Source organism: Pleurodeles waltl, chromosome 9 (assembly GCF_031143425.1).
Source record: "Pleurodeles waltl isolate 20211129_DDA chromosome 9, aPleWal1.hap1.20221129, whole genome shotgun sequence".
Taxonomy (NCBI): domain Eukaryota; kingdom Metazoa; phylum Chordata; class Amphibia; order Caudata; family Salamandridae; genus Pleurodeles; species Pleurodeles waltl.
Window position 1 is genome coordinate 613,518,050 of NC_090448.1, and position 23,876 is coordinate 613,541,925.

The following is a 23,876-nucleotide window of genomic DNA, read 5'->3' on the forward strand; positions in this document are numbered from 1 at the left end:
TATGTTGTTAGGAACACTTAGCCATACAGAAAAAAGCACACCCAGCAACCAGGAGTGGTTTTATTGATTTATAATACTGAAAGAAATGTATAAAAACGTACTACAAACTGATGTACATTGAGAAACAGTCATCAGACCCAAGTTCTAGAACTGCTCTCCCGGCCATAGTGGTTAATTAAACAAACTGCACCTGTTTTTCCAGGTGCCTCTTGTCTTTTGTTTTTTTAAGGCAAATTCACATTCGAGCAACACTAGTAATGTGGGAATTGATGCAGTGTTGTCCTGAGGAAGTGGGAGTTTAGAACAAATGTGTTTGCCTTTAGCATTTACAAACCAGAACAATGTCTCTGTTCTGTGATAGCGTCAATTGCCTGCTTGCAAGCAGTTGTTGTAAGATTTAGATCATACCTGTGGGGATCCCAGGTTCTTAATACACACTGATCATGAGCCACTTGTCTCATTTTAATTGGCACTAATGCTAATTCTAACAAAGCTTCATCAAGGCTAATTAGACTTAAATGCTAATTGTTTTTGAACAGCACTTTGTTGTCAAATAAAACCCTGGTGGAAGAAGCAGGAAAGCAGATTGTTTGTCTTGCTTCTAGGGGTCAGATGATGTTTTGCGTGATGTTCGGAGAGTAAACAATATGTTGATTGTCTTGTGGTCAGTGTTTGCTGGCCTGACAGTAAGTATGTCAGTGAGAAAGAATAGAAAGAAGATTTCTCTGAAGATTTTATTTTTTTTAAAAGTGGTGGAATACCTTAGAAAAGAATGCCAGAGAGAAGGGAATCCAGTTATCATTTGCAAGCTTAGCGTAAGGTTCAGACCGAGTTATTGGTAGGAGAGCTCTTTTTCTAGAACGAGAAACTGTTTCCACCATGTGAAGTTATAAGCTGGTTGATGGAGATCAGTCATGAAGGACACTTTGGTATGCCAAAAAGAGACTAAGAATCATATTGGTTAGCTGCAATGGACAGGGACGTTGAAGAGTGGATTGGAAACTGCAGCATTTCGTTACAAATTATATAGGTCTCAAGTGCATAACTTTGCCCATGAACGATGGTTAATGTGTCCAAAAATCAGTGTGGGTCAACTTTGAATTACTTTGTGTTTGGGAGCAGGTACGCGATGTTGACTGTACGTCCAGCAAGGCAAACGTTTGCTGCTGTTTTAGTGGACTACATCTTGAAGTGGTTGGCGGAATGGTTTGTATGTAAATCCAGCACTAGAAGTGTCATTATGTTCCTCACTCATATATTTGCCAGAGACGATTTTCATTCGAAATTGGTGTTGGACATGGAGTACAGTTTGTCATGAGAGAAGGGAGAGTTTTTGGACGGAGTAGGTATCAACATAAGAGTTGTAGGTTGTTTCACTCAAACATAATGGGTTGGCTGAGAAGATGAACAGAATGGTAGATGAACATGTCAGAAGAGTGGTAATTCAGAGTGTAGGTGATGCTGTTTAAGCCATGCAGTGGACCTACAGTACCACCCCGCGTAGAGTCATAGGAGTGATGCCTTTCTGCGCTCTCAGAGATAGACTGTCACAGAATTTGCTGCGTCCTGAATGGTTGGACAGTGTGATGCATGCTCCCTCCTAGGATCTGACTGGTAGTTCATGTGGGAGGATTGAAGATGCTAAAGTTAGGCTGAGGCATGTTCAGGCTACGAGTAAAGTGAGGTGTGATCATGTGCGAAATTAGAAAAAACAAGTGTGGTTCAAGAGTGAACTGGTTTGAATGAAAATGCCACAATCGAAAGCTATCAAAGGGAGAATTAAAAATGGGCATGTGCAAAGAAATGTGGAGGTGAAAAGGACGACAGCACTTTCATATTGGAAAGCGATTAGTTGTGGAATTCTGAACGTTTTGTAAAGGTAAGTCGTGGTGGTGGTTCGAGGTTTGGTGCAGGGAGGTTGGCTCAGAGTTCTGTAGCCCTGCCAGATACTCCTGAGGATTCTAGCATCATGACTGGAATGCACCAAAGTGAGGTCCTTTTCAAGGAAGTTTAGAAAAGGGTCACAGGAAACAGAACTGCAAGCTACCTACTAGGCTCAGATTTTATTCTATCTTAATTGTTGGACTTTGGCCCTTTTTGCAGGGTCATCCCCAAACTTTTTGCCTTCCTCCTCCTAATTTTTCTGACCTCTTGTTGTTGGCTCTTGGACTCTGACCACTTTACCACTGCTGATCAGGGCTAGAGTGCAGTTGCTTTTCCTTCTACGGTTGGTATGATTGGCTTACACTTAATTGGCACATTTAATATACTTGTAAGTCCTTTGTACAGTGGTATCTCTATGCTCAGGGGGTGTAAATTAAATGCTACTATTGGGCCTGCAGTGCTTCTTGCGCCACCCACAGAAGTAGCCTGTCAAACCTGTCCCAGGCCTGCTACTGCAGTGTACTGCCACAGGGATCTGGCATCTAAATTTACTTGGCAGGCCTGGTACTCCCCCCTTTACTACATGTAAGTCACCCCAAAGGTAGGCCATAGCTAGCCCTACGTGCAGGGTGCTATGTTTGTAAGAGGCAGGACATGTGCCTGGTTGTGTGGCATGTCCTGGTAGTGACCAACAGCCTATTTGGTTTCTCACTGCTGTGAGTGCTGCCTTGCTCATAGGATTTTAATGGAAATGTCCTACCTTATGTCTAGGGGGTATTGTCTGATCTATGAGGGGCAGTGAAGGCATGTTTGGTATGGCTGTAATGATAATACAAAATGCTGCTTACTGGTGAAGGGGGATTTTTTTATTACCATTATAGAAATGCCACATCTATAAAGTGAGCATTTCTCTGTGCTTATGATTCTGGTGTTTTGCAGCTTGACTCCAGTCCACGTCTTGGGCAGAGTGACAGCTGGGCATGCTTTTCAGACAGCCTGTACACAGGGAGGGTGGATTTGTCACAGAGGTGCATCTGCATTTTGAATGGTCTTCCTGGGCTGAGAGAAGGAGAGGTGGGGCACACCTGCATTTATAAATGCTGTGCCCTGGCCTCACAGAAAGGTCTTGTTTACTCTCCACTGATGTCTGGAGCTTGTGCTGGAAGAGAGAGGGGACACTCCTAGAGGGGGGAAGGAGGGGGCTTTTCCTATGGACAGGCTGACTGATTGGGAGGAATCCTCATTTGGGGCCCTGATACTGTCAGTCCGAGGCGAACATCGCCGCTTTACTGTATTCCTGGTAATAAGAGTACATGAAGTCCTGCATTTCACCTGTGGGTACCACCCCTTGTATAATATAGGTAATGGTGTATTGGGTGATATGTTTATTATGAAATGTGCCTGTTAGGGAATGTATCCACCTCGTGTGCATTCATAATGATGCCTAGGCATTCATGATGGTATGTTTGCTAGGACGTGCATTTTTGGTAACATGTTTACTGTGACCTATGCATTTCTGGTGATATGTGTTTTTCCATGATATGTGCATTTTAGTAGTAATGACAGTCTGTCTACTGCCTATGTTGCCTGATAGCCAGTACCCTATGTATTGTACGTGACTACTGCTAGCTTTGGCAGAGTACTAGTAACTGATTAATGTTCTGACAACTGCTTGTGAAGCAGGGAATTACTGACATGTTGTGTTTGGTCTAATGATGTTGTGTACAATACAGTTTATTTTTATTTTTATTTATATATTTATTGGTTGCACTCTGGGAGCAGAGGGTGCCTGGTTCTTGAGCACTACATAATGCATTATTTGGGACAAGGGGCAGATGAGGTTTGAGCATTTGGCTCACTGCTCTGGTTGGACGATATTGGTTTATTTTTATGTAACTTGGTGTTGTGTTTCCTTTGTGGTGTAAGTGGTGCATCACGTGTGTTTGTGTTGTGCAGTTGCTTGGCACATTGCCTCTGGGATAGGCCTGACTGCTCGTGCCAAGTTACTATGGTGATGAGCAGGGGTTATCTTTGGTGTGTAACGCCCTGACTAGAGTGGGTGAGCTCTGTCTGGTTAAGGTGCATAACCTAGCCAACCAGAAACCCCATTTCTAACAATCTATTCTCCTTTGTTTATTTTGTGTGTGTGTGTGTGTGTGTGTGTGTATGTGTGTATATATATATATATATATATATATATAACGTTTTTTCTTCCTACATTGTTCTATTTTTTTTTGATTTGCATTGATTTGGTTTTGATTATGGGGAAGAAGGATGTGGGTTATGTCTTTCTCGCGCAGTGGAATGCTACTCTTCATAAGATGAGCGTTCTTGAGTGCGAGGAGCGGGAGCTTCCATTTGGACCGATAGCAGCAATTGTGTGTGACTGGCCTTTTGCTCTCTTGTACCTATTAAACTACTGCCTTCAGTACTCCTTCACCAAGCTAGCGTTCACTTCATATCACAAATCATGCACATAATAATTATTAAATGAAAACACTCAGTCACGTAGCAATACTTAGCAACATTTCATTAATAGAAGGTTGAAATATAAAGGACATTATAGCACAAAGTTAGTGATCAGTCACTCACACTACGTACTTTCTTTAAATGTGTGTGGTAACCCATGGCACAATGTCCTTCATAGAAGTCAAAACTTTGATTTGTAAAAACTACGAAATGTTGCATCGGACCCATATGGATCATATATCTGACACTTTTGTGCCCAATCACAGTATTGTGAGGCCGTTTCCGGAACAGTCTAAAGACCGCATATCCCTCTCGCCCTTTTCAGTAGTATTTTGGGGGAACTGAGACAAATGGGTACTTTTCCTGCTCAAATAGTTTACTAATCTTCAAGCCACATTGCGTCTTTTTTGGTTGTTCTCTTGCCCTGGCCTGCCTGATGGCAAAAGAAACCTGTTGAGAATGGCCAGTTTGTTCCATCATCCCAGCAATCTTCCAAGCCATCAGTCACAATACTTGCGTTTGTACCAAAGGAATTTGAAGCACCTAGGGATTCTGAAGCTTATTCAAAATTCAGAGTGAAAGGTTTGAATAAGCCAAAAAGGTTCCAGAAACACTGGAATCCAACCTTGAGACGTCCATAGAAGTGTAACCGAAATCAAATCTGCTTATTGTTTCCTCACGTGTACTGCCAATTTAGGGATCATGCTGAATAGGGTAAGGGCAAAGTGATGATCTTGTGACCACGTCTGCAGGAAAGCCTAACTTGTTTGGAACTGGGGTCCTTCAGTGTCAGCTCCTTGGCGTCCGTGCAATTTATATTGCTTTTGCACAGATGCTTGCACAGTACTGGCAGACTGACAGTGGTCTGACACGGACCGTGTTCTAAGGTCTAAAGCATGTGTTTTTTTGTTTTTTTTGTTTTTTTTAAATCTTTGAGGCACCATTTTCGAGATAATCACGGCCTTTGTAAGTGATCCCTCATTTATATTCATAATCTGTGGATGTAGCCTAGGTGGACATCCAACAAATCTGCCATTGCTGCTACTGTTATAGACCAAATTAAGCCATCTCTGTTCTAAAGAGTGAACGAAAAATGATTTGCATATTTTATTTGCTATGAATATTTTTTTGAAAACGTAACTGTAAAACCTGAGGCGGACAAGGGGCAGGTGGTTATCGAAGGTAAACTGTCTATTGCAGGTTTATTTGTCTGTCAAAGGTATCCTTGTTAATGTAATGGAAGTACTTTGTGATACAACATAACAATTATTTTACTTTATTTATAGAATATACAATGTTCGGAAAGGAAAATTAAAGACGTTGTTCAAAGGCTCACAAAACGAAGATGGATCATTGTTGAAGGTAAGCCTAAGCAAAGAAATTGTTGAGAAGAATTAAAATGTGACCAACCCAGTCTGGGCAGAATGGAAGGTAAGCATGCTACCAGCCCAGTGTTGCCGAAACAGTTCTTGAGCCTTCTGAAAGAAAATATTTTTTCTTTAGGGGGATGTTTTGTCACTTTGTGTGCTTTTTGCTTTAGGGCTTTGCTTATCAAATGGTTTGTGCTATGGAGATTGGTGGCACCATTATGGTCCTCCCCTGACAGAAAATTAGGTAAAACTTGCTCCTTTGTAATGCTGAACTCCAGCATCTCTTTCAGTGGCTTATATGAGGCATAAATCAATAATTATTAAAACCCTTCTCCTTTCCAGACTTGTGTTTGGTTATAGACAATAGCTAAACCCCTCTAGTTGACCTGCGCACTCCTGATTTCTTCTCCAAACGTGCCAGGAATGGCTGAATAGGCTGTAAAGATGAAAGCTCACCTTTTGGAAGTTGGTGGCCATGGGCTCATATTAAGGCTGGAATGTCTTTGAGATACTAAGTCCATCCAACCCTGAAAGTAGTGCAAGAGTGCAGGAGGTGCTTTTCGTTTATGCGTGTTCCTAAAGTGCTGCATCAGGTGACGTGAATCATGGGTACAGCGAACAACCCCATCGTATCAGAATAGTTTGATTTTCTCTTCATTACTGCTTGTAACTCATCAGCATTTTGTCTAGAGTATTTTGAAGAAATTTGTTGTAAAATGAATAGGTAGGCACTAATAAAAGGATTCTGGGGTAATTCAGACTGCTCAAAATTAGAAATGTGTGGCTCATTTCAGACATTTTAAAGATCCCCCTAACTCCTAGGCCATCCTTTATGCCTGGCCCTAATACAGCCTTGGCATATAATGCCCACTCACCTCCAATGTGAGTTATCTACCCAGTGTGTTGGGGGAGTCCTTGTGCTTCCACGGTGGACTGCAAGGGGAATTGAATCAGTTAAATTAGGACATGCATCACTGTGGCCTTGAAGTGGGTATGATCTGAAACGGAACAATTATTGAGGACTAGGTAGGCCTTTTGGGTTCCATCTTTGGTTGAGGTACCTTAAGGGACATATTAGGAAATGATACAGAGCTCTTTGAGTTGGTTAGGTCTAACTCCTATGAAACCTGATAAGTATGTCACCCCTCCCCCCCCCCCCCCCCAATTACCCCTTAAACTAGAGAGAAAAAGTCAGAGAAAAGCTCTTGTGGTCACTATAAAGAGTAGATTTGCTCCGGTGGGAAGCATAAGCAGCATGTTAAATTAGGCAGTCATCTCTGGCCCTTACCACATTTGAGTAACCCTACAATGGAAGATTTGAGAAGGACTCAAAGCTGCTTAGGCAGACTGGTGGACAAGCTAGATTTATTAAACAAAAGGGTGGTTGGAGAGGAAGAAAAGCGTGCAACTGGTGGCTCAAAAATTGAGAAGGGAACGGGACATCCAGCTGACACACATCTTGTAGTAGAGAATCAAACAAGCAGTGACATAGTCAGCAGTTTTGTTTTTTGCATAGTACTTGCTCCAAATGATATCCAAATACAGGATGCACTGGTTCACAGACCATTATATCTTCAGAGTGCCATTTTCACTAGGTCCAAGAAACATACAGTTATTGTTGTACACTGACCAACTGACTTACTGGCATCAGTATACTCAAACCAAAAGTCATGCTTAACAATTTGAAGTTTAATTGCCTGTTGAAATTGCCTCAGGGATTCGCTTTCACTATAGCAGTGGTTAAATATTGTTTTAGAAGACTTTCCAAACATCTTTCACCTGCTTAACAGGCTGGCCCTCCACAGTAATTGAATATTGTCAAATACATTAATGGCCCATCTTTAGAATCCATGCATAAACATTTATTTCGCCATATCTCTGCAAAGGTGGATTTCATGGTGGTCTTAATTGATTGATATCCAAGCTTTGTACAGTATTTCTTTGTAACGACGTTTTTTTCTCTTTTTTAAGTGCTTCCATATTTTTATCACCGTTAAACTGAATTAGTTATGCCTATATACCGCACGTATGGACAACTTCTTTGAAGCATGCCCTGTATAGATCTCATAAATAAAATTAAATACTTTTTTTTCAGGTCGAGATGGATCCTTCGGGAACATTCATTGCCACTAGTTGCTCAGATAAAAATATTGCTCTTTTTGATTTATTCTCCGGCGAGTGTGTGGCAACAATGTTTGGACATTCAGGTTAGTTTATCATTGGAATTTGCAAACAGCAGTCATGCGTTATTTGTATGTCTTTTTGAATTATGCATGCAAGAAAGTTACACTTTTTATTTTTTATTGAAATGTTAGAAACTTGGATAAATAAGAATACTTTGAAGTGGGTAAATGTGTAACTTAGGATCATACAAGTACCTTAAAACCTGTTTTTGTGATTCAGCGCTATAATTTGCGTGCGTTCTGTGATCCAAGGAGGCCCTGAAGTGTATTTGTGCAAATTCATTCTCTCTCGTCTTAAATTGTAAACTTTGTTGGTGCTTCCTAATGGACACGTACCTGATTACAAAGCAATGCGCAGAACGCATTTTGAACAGGTGTGTGTGTCACTAGAAGACAAAAATAAGCCAAGCTTTAAAATCACTTTTGTTTCTATATGTTTGTACTGTCCTACAAATAGCAATACGCTGTTGGTCTTTGCCCAGCTACATTTCGAAGAAAGGTATGCCATCTTGCGCGGCCTGTGTCTGAACCATGCAGATCACAAACAGTCCTATGCAGAAATCTGTGTTCACATGGCTGTTTTGCTAGCTTGAAGTAGTCCCCAGTCTCCCTCTATTACTAGTTCCAAATAGTACTCTAAAATGCATCAGTTGAATAAAAAGCAACCACTTAATCAATAATTAATTATATTCTCTTTTTCAGAAATAGTAACAGGAATGAAGTTTACTCATGATTATAAGCACTTAATCACAGTTTCTGCTGACAGGTACATTTATTAAATTTGTGTGCATTAAATGTTTTACTATGGTAATATTGTATAGGACTGTGGCATAAATGCATTACATAGATATTCTTTAGGTAAATTGCTTATGTGCTAAAATGTTACTAGTGAGTCAGATATCCATTTTGTTGGAATCTTGATTTAGGGAACAAGCAATGGCATTTATTTTACTTTCGTTAATTGAAATTCAAGATTGTTTCAGTTTTTTATCATTTACGCATCTCTTTAACTGCTACCACTAGACAGCAGTGAGGATAGAATATACACAACAGTGAAAGAATACTTCACGTACTCTTGCTAATGAAAAAGAAATGCCATTTCGTGAGCCATTATTCATGTTTAAAAATTGAATCAATAAGTTACAAATTCTGAAGAAAGCAACGCTTTATTTCCTATTCAACCGAAGGAAAAAACAGATCTATTGAAATTCGTAAATGCTTCATTGGCTCTGCAAATGCAGGGCTGTTTTCAGAAGCAAAATCCAAATACTAAAATTGTTAGCGAATTTAACAGCTATGGAGCAGAAAATAACAAATGAAACAACCATCTCAAACATCAAAAATAAGAAACTACATCTAAGTGTACTGTGCAAAAATAACTAACGAAATACTAAGAGAGCGTACATTTATTCAATACAAGCCTTGGCAAAGTCTATAGGTCTGGCATTGGTTGCCAACGTTTGCCAATTATTTTGTCTTGTCATGGTTTTGGCAAAACTTTGTTTGGGAATGTGACAGGCTCTCATCAATCTAAAACAAAAATAATTTGGTACATGCAAAAACAAAGTTTTTTTTATTCTCTAAAAAAACACACATTACCATAGGCCCCCTGGCACTGAAGAAACCTGCTTTCAGTGTGAATGTGTTACTTGTGTAAGGGCAGCATGCCATAATTCATAGCAAAGTCAGTCATTGGCTGAACTAGGCTAATAAATTACCCCGTAAAGCATGCTGGGATGGGTGGAATCAAAATGTGAATGACACCAACCACAGACTAATGGATGAAGTCTGGCTGGAACCCCTATAAGTAAATGTTATACATGTGATTTTGGTAAAATCAAAAGGTTTGGGCTAACACAAACCAAAAAAAGTCAGTTAGTCTGCTATTGGCTGAAAGCCTCTTGCATTTGAGAGAGAGAGAGAAAGAAAGAAGGAAGGAACGAGAGACAAAAGAGAAAGAAAGATGGAAATAGAAAGAAGAAAAGAGAAGGAAAGAAAGATGGAAATAGAAAGAAGAAAAGAGAAGGAAGGACAGAAAGCAAACACAGAAGGGAAGTAAGAAAGAGGGAGAAAAAAGAAAGGGGAGAATGAAAGAAAGAAGAAGAAATGAAGGCAATAATGAAAGAAAGCAAGAAGGAAAGAAAGAGAAAGCAAATGAATAAAGGAAAGAAAAAAACAGAAGAAAAGAGAATGAAAAAAATAAAGATGGCAAGAGTGAAAAAGGTCAGAACAAAAGCAAGGGTGGGAAAGAAAGTAAGAGAAAGCTAGCAGGAAAGAAAAGAAATTGAAAGATGGCAAGAATGAAAAGTCAAAAACAAGGAAAGAGGGAAGAAAGAAGGAAGGGATTTATTAAAGATAGACAGGAGATACAAAAGTGAAAAAAGTTTAGTTAAAACAGAACAGTTTTCAAATGGACACAATCTGGTATGTTGTCGAGTAGCAGCAGTCAGAAAAGCAAAACGCTCCAAAAGGAATTTACAGCAGCATTGGCAGGAGATAGAATCTGATTAGAGTGGAATGTGCATCAGAAGCGTCCTGCTATCACATCAGGCTCCAAACACAAACGCCACACTAAAGTAATTGTAAAGTAAAAACCAAAAACACTGGCACTGAATGGAAATAGCTTCGGTGCTGATGTGCTCCTTCTGAGAGAGCAAAATTCAGTTACTCAATGTGAAGCTAACCAGTGCCCAAAAAACCTATCTATCATATATTGTAACATTATAACATAGCTTTAAAAATATTTGGTGAAGGTTTGGGGTGAAGCCCAACCTGCAGAGCACATAATGTCCATCAAAACCCCATTCGGAATGCCACAAGACGTTTAGGGACTACCGGGTCCAACTGTGGGAGTTGAGTGGAGCCTACCATGGTATCTCAGCAACTGGGCCAAGTATTCCTTCTGCACTTGACTCACTGTTGTAAACGTGGTCGAGCAGTCCAAGGCTTCCTTAGTATGGAGGTGTGGATACAGATTAGTGAACATGTGCTCGCAACTCAAAATGTACACAGTAGCATCAATAAATCATTGAAAAAAGAGAAGTGTTTTATTTCTACTTCTTCCCTCAGGAAGGAAGAAGACATTTGCAAACAATTACACAATCCTCCCCTGAGGTCAGGCCTCTTGTGTCTCTCTGGTGATTCCCTGTTCCACTCACTCTTCATGTTAGCAACTGCGGTTTTTCCTTATTCACTATGGGTAACATTCGGGATATGCCCCACTAGTAGTCTGACTCCCGAGTATCCAATATGACTCTGCTTTTAAGTCAATAGTATGGTAGGGCACATGCGCTCATGTAGCAGTAAGTTCCACTGGGGTTGTAAGTCCCGAAACAAATCTTACCCACTCCAGCAGGAAGGGAACCTTTCACAGTCCTGGAGTGCACCCTGTTGGTACGCGCTCACAGCAGCTCCATTCAAAGTCGGGGAGTTGGCCGCACGCTGACTCAGCATCTACCCTCAGCAGGTACAGGCTCTCTCCCTTGTGGTTTGCTCTTGCAGGGATGAGAGGTTTCCTGTGGCTTCTTCCGTGGGGTAACCGTTCTCACTCTCCCAGTGGGGGGTGGCTGTGATAATTCTGTTCTTGGTCCCATACTCTGGTGACTTTGCACCAATGGCACCCTCATTGTCTAGTGGGGTTGAACAGTCTTTGGTGCTTCCAGTTACCTCTGAGACACAATGTGTGTCATTCTGAGATACAAGGTCACCAGCGCTTGCTGTCCATGGGCTCTGACCCATTCAATATTGCAAAGTCATCCATGGCAGCCTCTCCTGGTTCACAGGATTGCCGCACCGCTAACAAACAAGGATGAGGCCTTTACCGCATGGTAGCCTTTAACACATGCGGCTCTCCTGGCATAGGGTGTCACCACACAGTATTCTTTCACATGGCTATCTTTTACACAGCTATCTTCACGGTGGCCTAGTCCTGGCATACACAGTGGGGGACTGCTGAGTCAGTCCTGATCATGGGCAATGACCTGATGGGTGCCACAGCCTTTTCCTCATACCTCGCACAGGGAATCTGCTTGACATGGTTTCCCACTGGACCTTGCTGCCTTCAAGAAATCCTCTTCCTCACAGCACACACTGGGCTTGGCAAGAGTGCAGTCGCTCCCTCACCCATCAGTGAGACTAGCAGGCCTTGGCTCCCAGTCCTGGTCATAGGTAGAAGTCTTGCAGAGTTTCCCCTCCTCCCATAGCCTTTCTGGCTGCTTGATGACAATTTGCGAGTCTCAAACTCCCCTTCTTATTGTCCATTTTCAGACTCTAAAGTTAATTCGGGGTCTGAGTATTTGTAGTTTTATGTTGGGTGTCTGCTTCTTTTGAAATGACAACTCCTCTGCTCTGTCTTCCTCTTGAAAAGCAGTTGGTACAGCATGTGTGTCTCTGAAGCTTAATCTCACATTACAAGCCTAGGGAGTGCCTAGAGTTCACACCTAGATATTAGCCACAGTGATATGTGCCACAAAAGGGTATATCAGGTGCCCCAGCCCTACTCTTTATGATTCTCTTTTCAGTACCTTTCTCCTTCCTGAGAAGAAATGCACAAATCTGTCTCAGAGAGATCTCTCCATCTCCTCTGTTTCACCAAGCAGGCCTGGGTCCCCAAAAATGGAACTCTGGTCCCTCCATGTAGTGTACCATTCACATGCACACATACACACAGTGCATGTATACAGCATACATGGAGTGCACAGCGCTGTTTCCTTTTATGTAGTGTACTACTCAACAAGCATGCCTACTTCCAGAATATGTATTTACCATACACACACACCACAGGACTACATTCTTCAGGTACTGTACCACTTATAGGCACATGCACCTTCAGCATATGCATACACTGTGCACACACTACTAACTACTGCATTGTCCCTGTATTGCACACTTCCCAGTCACACCTAATCCACTTCCGCGCAATGCAGTGCTTCACACCAACCTGATATAGGCCAAGGGTAAGTTAAGCACACAGCAATGTAACTTTTAAAATGGAGTGAAGCAATAGACCTCACTGAGTGGGCACAGGCTAATAAGGACCTGTTAAATCCTACTGATCGCCAAACGGTATGCTGCCACCAATGCGCTTGTGCTGCTTAACTCCTGGTGAAGGCACTAGCCTTCCACCGTTATGAGAGGAGAGCTTTGGTCGGCCCTCCCAGTCCGACAAGACTGTAATCCGTGTGACAGGCCTATGTCATTTTACACATGCATGAACTGTGTTTGTCTATGGCAACAAAAATCAGCATTAGGGATCCAGACATCAATACAGTTGGGCACTTAGGGCAGGGGTGCAAGTCTGTTACCACGTAAAGCACATTTCTGTCTCGGCAGACTGAGCAGTCTGCCCTAAAAACGCACAAAGCCATTGTTACCCAAGCAGATTGTGGTTCGGGCATACAGCTATCAATCCTCTTTTCTTTTACCACTGTTCATATATTTTTCAGCTTTTGGAGCTATGACTGTGCTGAATGGTGTTACTTAACAAGTCATCTCACCTTCTGCAGCTGGTCTAACCTCAACAGAGCTGCATTGATATTTACTGAAATCATATTTGTAATTGTGGTCTTTGTTGTCCTTCAAATCCATAAAACAAATTATGTTGCAAATATAATGTGTAATGCGTACGTAAATTGTCCAGAGCTCTAAAATCTGATAATCTCCTAAAAGATTAAGACCAATATTATGATGTTAAATAAAAAAAATAAAAAAAAAGTGTGACCAAGTCAAGCCTGGCTTCAGTCAATAAAGACAACAAATAGTGGTCTGTATCACTTGTCAATCTGTGCAAACTAAATGTTTCATAACTCAAATCATTCTTTTTTTTTATATTAATAATTTTACTTTTTTACTTTTATGCAGGAACAAACATGTTGAGCAGAATAAAATTGGTGTCAGTGTATACATACAGCAGGCATTACATTTTATCGGACCTGAACCCATCGGGGGTTGAGAGCCGTCGTGTACACACTTTGATGATCAGAGAGTGGGAAGGTTGGGAGGGGGGTGGTCACTCTATTATACAGTCCTAGGTTCTGTCCATGGCTGTTCTAATTCAGTGATCTCTCACGGGTCATTCAATCCTCGGCCATAACATGCCCTTGAGTGGCCCTATATTATATCAAATTTCTTGGGACATCCCCTGACAGCATACAACACTGTCGAAGCCCCCATACTCGTATCCGTCCCTGTGATCCGTTGGGCCTTGGTTCGCATTGTTTGTACCCCCCAGGCCCGTGCTTACATTCCTCTTTTCAACCACAAAGCCCAGGAAGCAAAATTCTAGTTTCCGAGGGGGTCCGTCTATATTCCCAGGGATGCCTATAATGATGAAGTGGGAGGTTAAGGGGAATATGTCCTTTTAGTATGTTCCTCAGTTCTCTGACCATGCTCTCTCAGTATGTACGAATTTTAGGACACACCCATATCGTGTGGAAGAAGGCTCAGCGATGGAGGCAGCCCGCCCTAGTGATTATGTGCATTCCTAACACAGATTATTCTTAACCATCATAGCCACGTTTAACTTGAGTAGGATTTACACCTATCTCGGTTAACACTTAGACGTGACTAATCCAAGCTGTTCAGTATATCTTCTGTGACAGTGTTCACTAACTGAAAAAATGATTCGGTTCAAACTAACATTTCTTGGATTTTTTGTAAACATCCTTTAGGTTGTTAGACACAAATCATTTTGGGCTTGAGCGACCAACCTAAACGTAAGAAATGTAACTCGTGGGCTTGCCTTTGTCTATATAATTTTCGAACTTAAATGCAATTCAAGATGAATTACAGCACTATTTATGGGAATGAGCGAATTGCAAGTTCCCACAAGGATGAAGTGGGTTTTCACATAGCATAAAATGTAATAGGTGTACATATCTGTTCGAGCAAATTAATTGCAAAAATAACAAATGCACTTTGAAACATTTGTTCTTTTTGCAATACATATTTATCTGCATGGGGAACCCCTTTCTCTCCACCTTAAAAAAAAATTCCCATTTCCATCCCGAATGTGCATTTGATTCTAGATTTCACAGAAGTAAATGTACAAGTATTTTTAAGTGCGAAAGTACCTACCTTAAATTACTGCAAATTCATGTGCTTGCACGCTTGTGGGTGGTTCACCGGTTATCACAGGGAGATCCCTCCTGGAACTTTTACAGACACTCCAAGAATGAACCTGCTCACATGAAATTAAACCATTCTGATGCAATTTCTATGTGAGCAAATACAATTTGCACAGATAAATATAATTTCCTGCGATCCCTTTTTCACTTGTTGAGGATAGGTTTGAGAATTTCTTTCTGGTTTCACAACAGCTGTTGGATTATATAGCAGCAATAGTGCCAGATCTACAAGCCTATGCTAGGAAATGTGCATAGCTAGCATGTGTTATCCAGTATTTGTATCGGAATTTAGGGCCAGATGTAGGTAAGTATAATTTTGCGACTTGCAATTTGCGAGTCACAGCGACTCGCAAAACCAAATGCAGAAAGGTGTCTCAGACATCTTCTGCGACTCGCTATGGGGTCGCAAAGACCCACCTCATTAATATTAATGAGGTGGGTCGCAGTTTGTGACCCCCATAGCGAGTCCATGCACTCACAGGGATGGTGGCCTGCTGGAGACCGCAGACCTCCATGTCTGTGACTGCTTTTTTAATAAAGTGGATGGTAACTGCGAGTTGGTTTGCGACCGCATTCGCGGTCACAAAGCAACTCAGCATGGCGATGCGGTCTCATATAGGAAGGGAACACCCCATCCTATTTGCGAGTCTCAGCCTCAAATTGCGAGTCGGTACCGACTCGCAATTTGAGGTTGTGCATCGCGTTAGGCCTTTTGCACGTCTCAAACTGCATTTTTTCGCAGTTTGCGACGTGCAAAATGCTTTCTACATCTGGCCCTTAGAGCAGTACACTCCGTTGACTTTTTCACCAGGCTCCTCGCAAAAGAGCCTTGCGCTTCCATACGTTCCTTATAGCAAAACCTCCAGCCAGAGGTTTTAAGCAATTTAAATGCAAGGTCGTCCCCATAGCTGACCACTTGTGGATGAATATAAACGTGTCAGTAATTCTTAACTGTAGTTATTTTATTCACGTGAATACAGTAATTTAAAGATGTGCTCTATTATTCTTTGTACTTAATTGTATAATTTACAAAGTGCATTATCTGCTAGAAAAAAAAATAACGTAGGTTGCTATGCATTTTGTTTCTGACAGCTGTATATTTGTTTGGCGTCTTGGCCAGCAGTTGACCAAATGCATGAAAGATCAAGCAGAGGAAGTGAATCAGTTAGAAAAGCAGAGAAAAGCGAAAAAGGAAAAATGTGCAGCTCAAATAAGGTATTTAAATATTTCCTCTTAATTGATTTGGATATATTTTATATCAACTTTCAAGAAATATTTTATTTGGTGAAAAAGAAAACGTAGAGGTATTGAAATTGGTCTGTTCAATGAAGCTCTGATCTCAGTACTAATTTGCAGTAGCGGCTACTGCCAATCAAGGGTGGTGGGGCAGGGGGGATCAGAGGGGTTTGTCGGGGGTTAAGCAACTTTTTTTTTTAAACTTAACTGCCGCTGCTGCTCCGTCCTGTGCTGCTCCCGATCCTGCTGCCGGTTGCTTTTTCTATTCCCAGCAGTCACCCAAGCTCCTAATTTAGACGCTGCTCTCATGCTAAAACTAGCCATGAGAGCAACACCAGAACTGGCCTGAGCGTGCTGGTCTGACGCTCACTGAGGCACAGGGAGGCTGTCCCATTTCTCCAGCCTGGCTGTGCAACAAGAGTCCGGTTGGAGAATTGAAGGTGCTCATGTCTGTTTTACCATCCTGAGACGGCCAGCGAAACAGACATGCGTACTTTACAGTGTTCACCACTCCTTCCTGTGGCCTGGCCCCGCCTTCCCTACATTCCAAGCTGTCAGACAGACAGCAGCAAATAAAATGATAATAACATTGTTTTATTATCATTTTATTTGCCTCTGCCTGACTGAGCAGGGGGGCGACGCTCCTCTGCTAAAATGGAGGTTCCGCCCACAATACTTTGAAACAATCCATTTGCTCCAAAGACTGCTTCTAAGGAAGCTAGAGAGCATGCATGATATTGCATTCTTCCAAGCATGAGTTGGTTGTTCATTGTTCATACCCTATCACATCTTTCACTTTTCCAGAGCCGTATGTCTACTTCTCACTCTAAATGTATCTAGCCTCCAAATATTTACATTGTTTTTTCTATAAAAAGGGTTTGCTATCATGGGATTGTCCGAGTCCCTAAACCATAAACTACTTTGGTGAATGTTAGACCTGTCAGCTCTTGGCGTGGTTTCCCCGGTCTTTTTGCTTCTGACCTCCTATTTTTGATCCTGTGCTGAATTTCGTTTTTGCTAGCTTTTGGACTCCTGGTACTTTACCACTGTTAACCAGAGCACAAGTGCTCTCTGTCTAAATTGTATTGGTGATTGGTTTATCCATGATTGGCATATTTAATTTACTAGTAAGTCCCTAATACTGTGCTCTTTGTGTGCCCAGGCCTTGTAAATCAAGTGCAACTAGTGGGCCTATGGCACTGATTGTGCAATCCACCAGAGAAGCTCTGTAAACATGCCTCCGACCTGACACTGCAGTGTCTGTGTGGGCAGTTTTAACTACCATGTCGACCTGGCAAGTGTACCCACTTACCAATCCCAAACCTTCCCCTTTACTACATGTAGGTCACCCTTAAGTAGGCCCAAGGCAGCCCCATGGGCAGGGTGCAGTGTATTTAGAAAGTAGGACATGTACTGGTGTGTTTTACATGTCCTGATAGTGAAATATTCGGGTTTGACTATTGCAATTGCCGTCTCTTCCCATAGGGTAACATGGGGATTGCCTAGAAATACCTTTCAGGTGTAATTTCCCATTGGGAGCACATAGAGATATGGGGTTTGGGGTCTCTCAACTCACCATTTAAAATGAATCTTTTGGTGAAGGTGGTTTTTAAGGTGTAAGTTTGAAATGCCACTTATAGAAAGTGGGCATTTTCTTGCTAAACTATTCTGTGCCTTTGCCTGGTTGTGGAATACACGCCTGGGTCAGGATGACTTCTAGGGTATGTGTGAATTCACTGTAGACAGTCCCACAAAGAGAGCTAAGGTGTGCCCTGCATATCCTTATGGTCATCACCAGGCTAATGGGGATTCCTGAGCTAGAGTGGTGGGAGGAACTGATACTTGTACCTGAATAAGGCTGGGCCTGTCCTTACACAAAGCAATCTCCGACCCCCTGGAGTGGGTCTAGGGCCAGGGCAGGGAAAGGTAGGGTGTCGTCTACTACAAAGACTTGTCTTTGAAGTTTGCCTACTTCAAAGATAGAAATGTGTATTATAAGTACTGGACCTCTGACACCACATAGGTAAAGCACTTCTGGACTGAGGACATTCTGCCAGCAAGAAGAGCTAGATACTGTAGGAGGGACTGCCACTCTCCCTGTTGCTTTGTTGTGTTGTTTTGCTGCTTGCTGTTCCTGTCATAGGAGTGAAAGGACTGGACTTGGCTTCTACATCTTGCTTTTTAAGGTTCTCCAAGGACTTGAACTGAGCTTAATTCTTGTTAAGAAGTCTCAGGGACATCAAAGAATTCATCTGCCAGTGCCTGGGCTCTTCTGCTATGTCAGTTAGTGCTAATTCCTGTCCCAGGGCCCTTGGAAGTGTAAGCTGCTGACCTGAAAGAGAAAATTCACACACTGATGTGCTGCTGCAGAAAAACTGACGCAACGGCTACAGAATCGACGTAGTGCCTCTCTTGAGGTTTAAGAATCGCTGCAGCGCTTGTTCCACTCCGAATCCATCATCACAGCGTGTCTGGATTTTCCATGCATCGTCCCTGGGCGCCAGTTTCCCCTTGACCCCGCATTGCATAAGAAACTGAGGCTGCGTGTCCAGAAATCAGTGCATGGCCTTTCCTGCGAGGAAAGAATCCATGCATCATGTCCCCTGCCAGTAACGAACCAACGCATCGCTTCACCTGCGAGAAAAGAATCAACACATCACCTCCCTCCCCTGTGCAGTAAAGAACCGACATATCACTTAGCTTTTTCGGCACCTCACCTCCCCTGCAGTCCGCATTGTTTGTTTTTGACACATCCCAGATACTTTGTGCTAAAAAGATACAACCGTTGATTCCTATGGGCTAAGACTCATTGAAACCTTTAAAAGTGATATCTTTACTTGCGTATGTTGGATTTTTGTCGTTTTGGTCTTGTTTTACCCCGATCAATCTTGCTATTTTTCTAAACTGGTGTGGAGTACTTTTGTGGTGTTTTCAATGTTACTGTGTGTGTGTGTACAAATACTTTACACATTGCCTCTGAGATAACCCTGACTGCTTCAGCTAAGCTACCAAGGAGGGTGAACAGGGATTCTCTTAGCTGTGTGGCTCCCTTACTCAGACTAGAGTGAGGTCCCTACTAGGACAGGGTGCAAACCACTGCCAACTAGAGACCCCATTTATAACAGTGAATGTTTTGGATCCCTAGAAAACCCCTTACAGTATTCTTTTTTGTTGCTGTTGTTTTAGCAATGTAGCCAAAAGGCCAAATCAGTCATATTGTCAATTAATATGAAACAAAAAATGTTTTTTTAATTGAAAAACAAAACTGAAATGGAGTTTGTAGCATTAGCTGTAAACAGGTTTCAGCCCTGACATTGCACCTTTAAGAGTTCCCATAGCTGCAGATTCCCTTCTCCTCTGATGGACCTAAAGGCCATTCATAATCCCAATCACTGGCCTTTCCAGTCAACATTGTAGCATTTATTATTGAGAGGCTCAATAACTGTGTTAGAGGGTACCAATTAAATTGAGAGGCACTGGTATTCGCCAACATCTATGCCAACATCTCGTGCCTCTGCATGCCATGGTGGTTCTCATTTGGCAACATTGGCTTTGAGGGGCCTTATCCTGTCTGTTCTGAAAGTGAATCATTATGATCCCTTCTTTACCATAATCTGAAGAGCCCTTGATTTTGTAACATCCGGCCATCCCAGTACAGAGCGCACCCTACAGCAGAGCTGCATCTTGGCTGCAGAGCATGACTTACCAATTCCTGGTCCCGATACATCCACCCCAGAACAGAGCATTCTCCAACTGTTGCTGCCACCTATCCTGGCACCACTTCTTTCCTCAACACTTGAGAGACTTCATGTGTGAGCATAGGAACAAAGGGTCTGGAAGTATTAATACAAAAGATGCTCGTAGGGAGCAGCAAAGAAAGGAACACCCTACTCCACATTACTCGAGGGAACAAAAGTTTCTTGGATGACATTGGAAGGACTAACTCTTCTGGAGAACTCCAGAAGTTCATTGTCCTTCAGAAAGGCAAAGTAGTAATCTCTCACAAATGATATTGCCATTTTCCTCTGTCTGCCAGAGATGTTTTTCCCCGCCCATTGATATGAGCCCATATTTGGCTAGGGCACAAGACATTCCACTATTGTGAGTTTCTGCAGTAGATGATATTGTTGTTTTTTCATAAAGTAGTAAATCAAGAAGCAAAAAGGTCAGCTTTGTGGTCATTGATTCTGGGTGAGTGAAGACTTAATTGGAAAGTGTATTTTCCTTCACTTCTACTTTTCACCTTACATAGAAAGTGAAAAGCCTGGAAAGATAATGCACATTAGCTTGCACTGCATTAGAGGGCTTCAACTCCTATACCCTCAAACTGCCACCTTTCACAGGTTCTTCTATCCAAAGCAGCATCACATCTTAGTGTGCACTCATGTTCAATGGTAAACATACTCCTTTACTTGGTGCGCTCATTGTTGCGTGCTATGTTGTACAAAGCTGGTTGGTAGCATTATTGTTGAATAAATAAATCTCTGCATGCATTTTTTTTATCAACCATTGTCCTACGTCCATGTTTACTCCTAATCTGTAACTCTTCCCAAAAGCACTACTCTTCCATGCCCGTATACTACAAATCCTCGTGCTTCTGATGGATGCTTCTAGCCACCTGTTTCTCTGCTTGGGAATCTACCTGTGCTTGACTGGATCCAGAAACGTTTGCAATGGCTCCTGTATGCTACCATGTGCTACCATCTATCTTTGTCCAGCCTCTGAACATGACGGTATGGAGCTGCATATAAATGCACGTTTTTGTGCCAACATCAGTTTATTCATTGGTATTTCAGCTTCTTCAGTTGTGGAGCGTAACTGACCGAGTGAACATTGGCAGAGTGCACAACTAGCTTCGAACCTTATTAACCCTTGAGCGTTACCTCCACAGGGTGGAGAAGAGGATTGGCGGCAGGGAATCTGCAGTTAGATGACCTGCCTGAAAATGCCCATGGATTCCTCTGCTTGTGCATTTATAAGAAAGCAATGGCCACTTCAAAGAGGTGATTCTAAGGAGTGGGTGTAGCTTGGAAGTGGGCAGAATAACTCTCATTGAGGACTATAGAATTAACACGGCATTGCCTGGTAAAAGTACTGTACAGCTGCCAGACGTAGCTGTCTGGCAGATGTTCAAAACAAGGACCCGCTGTAGCTGTTGCTTGTATTATGGTGGAAGAGGCCTTATGGACCTTAAGATAGACTTTACATGCTAGGGACTTTTTTTATATCACCTTTCCTTTCCATCTAACAGCTTATCATCCATCAGTTGTCTCAATACTGAAGCTAAGGGCCAGCCGTGGCACCAATTGCTGTAGCGTTTACTCCTCAAAACAATGTGGCAGGTAGTGTGATGAACTGCCAAACATGGTGCTGCCCCCACTCTCAGCAGAAAGGATGCATGATTCCTGTGTACCATATTGTCCAGGAAGGAGAAGGAGGTAGTGTACAGAAGAAGTACTGAATGCGTAGTTTACTGTCATGACATGCAGAAGATATTGCAGTGAGAAACATGGCCTTCAGAGTGAGAAGCTTTCCCATCTAATTTCCAGCTGTGCATAATAGCCTTTACAGTTTCCATACTTGGGTTACAATGGGCTGGCAGCAGATTCTGCAGACTGACAGAGCTTCCTGTCACTGCAACCCACTAGCTCCCCAGGCAATCAACAAAGAGTCCTGTAACTAGCCTCTAGAGGCGGGAAGGCGAACTCAAAGCCAGGGCTGTTCTGTACCTTCCACTAATACAGCCATGTAGGAAACTAGCAATCCCCCATCACCTTTATTTTAGAGTACAATACTTGCCTTTCAGTAAGTTTAGAAAAAGGTATTTTATGTGTATTGAGGGTTGATATCTGGATACAGCTTGCCACCACTGGACTCTGTTTAGCAGAACCCCCTGCCCCAGAGGAGAAATGGGGGACTGCTGGGGAGCGCTATTAAAGTGCACATAAGTTTCCCGCACTCAGGACCCTCCAGATACTGCTTACCACCACCAGACTCTTTACAGAACCCACTGCCCAAGAGGAGAAGGAGTGGCTGCAGTGGGAGTGCTGTTAAGCGCACAGCAGTTTCCCACATGTGTGCGCACCCATGTAAGGGCTATGCGGCGAGGGTTCCTGGCTTGCGCAGCTCAAGAACTGCCCCTAGGGAGCTTGGCACAGAAGAAACTATGCAGTCTCGGGTGACCTGTAGTAGGCCTCATAAGATGGGTGTGCACAGAGGAGGGATTGTGCTTACTGTATTTTTACTGTAGGGACACTCCAGTCCATGTCAGCATCCGTGTGCTTACTGTCTTTTCACTGTAGGGAGACTCCATTCAATGCCAATGGGAAAGAGTGGCCTAGGACCTAGCTCAGGTCCCCTAGGGCCCACAGAGACCAGAGTCACACCAAGCTACACTGTAACCTGTACGAAAAGAATGATGCTGTAGGTTACAAAAGCCTAGTTGTACATCTTATGGGTCATCCATGCATGTCATCTTTCTCTGACTTAGCTCAGGATTAGGGTCAATTACTGTCTATCCAGCTGCCTAAGCAGGGCCTTGCATCAATCAGCCATCTGTCAGCCCATGCCAGGAAATGGGCGGAGAAGCCCTGAAAGGAATGTTACAATGGAGGGACTGAGTTTCAGAGCACATGTGGCCCAAGCACCTGGACGACGCCATTCTGAGCTATCCAGAAGACTTTTCAGGAAGGAGGGCACAGGGGCAAGGAGATATCACAAGGAAAAGGTTTGTGACCTTTGACCTATGCCTGAGCATGCGGCGAAGAGCGTGGGGCTCTGCTGCTGCTCCGGTAAGTGGGACAGGGCCCAGAGACTGTCCCCAAAATGAAGTAAATCGGGGGGGGCTGCTGTCGTGACCCCTGTGAAGAGGAGTTGGGGAGGGCCCTGTACCCCATCCTGGGGCCCCACAGCGAAGGAAGGAGGGAAGCGCCGTCGCACTTACCGTGACAGTGGCGGAAGGGGGCCCCAGACCCCATCCTGGGTCCCGCTAAGAAGACTAATCGGGGAATGCCGTTTCGTCCCCTGCGAAGATGGCCACTGGATGAGGGAGTGCCAGCGGCCAAAGATCAAGGCAGGGAAATGGGACCCGGACCTCATCCCGAGGCCCCACCAGCAAGAGAAAGTAGGGGTGCTGTTGCGCCCACCCGTGAAAAGTGGCCAAAAGTGGCCCCAGGCCCAACCTGGGGCCCTGTGAAAAGACCAAGGTGGGGAGCGCCGTCATGCTCCCTAGAATAATGAGGAGGGGCCCCAGGCCCCAACCCGGGGCCCAATGCGACAGAGGAGGTGGGGGAGTGCTGTCACAGGAGTGGGCACACACCAAAGGACAGGCCGGCTCTCGTGGCAGCACATGGAGGTGTTGGCCGTGCGGAGTGTTGGCGGGAGCGGCTGGGGGGTGGCCTCCCCGAGCCTCTCCCCAACATCACTCACCTGACTGGGACCAAACACCCCCTATCCTTGAGGGCCGCCAGCGATGGGCTCCCCGCGCTGCCCTCCACCCAGGACACAGGTAAGGCGGCGTAAGGCTGCAATAAAGAAAAACTGACCAAAGGAACATAAAGCGCCTCTCCCCGGCACAGCAGGAGGGCACTCATTTGTTATGTATATGCCCC

The 23,876-nt window shown here is 43.3% G+C and overlaps 1 protein-coding gene across 1 annotated transcript in view; it reads left to right on the forward strand.

Moving 5' to 3' along the window:
- WDR62 (WD repeat domain 62) overlaps positions 1 to 23,876 on the forward strand; it is a gene marked incomplete at its 5' end in the record, with an annotated part of 926,258 nt that overhangs the window by 317,472 nt on the left and 584,910 nt on the right. The window contains 4 exons of the mRNA XM_069207611.1: positions 5,640 to 5,715; positions 7,819 to 7,930; positions 8,609 to 8,672; positions 16,123 to 16,245. Coding sequence (XP_069063712.1) covers positions 5,640 to 5,715; positions 7,819 to 7,930; positions 8,609 to 8,672; positions 16,123 to 16,245 — 375 coding nt within the window. The remainder of the gene's footprint in view (positions 1 to 5,639; positions 5,716 to 7,818; positions 7,931 to 8,608; positions 8,673 to 16,122; positions 16,246 to 23,876) is intronic.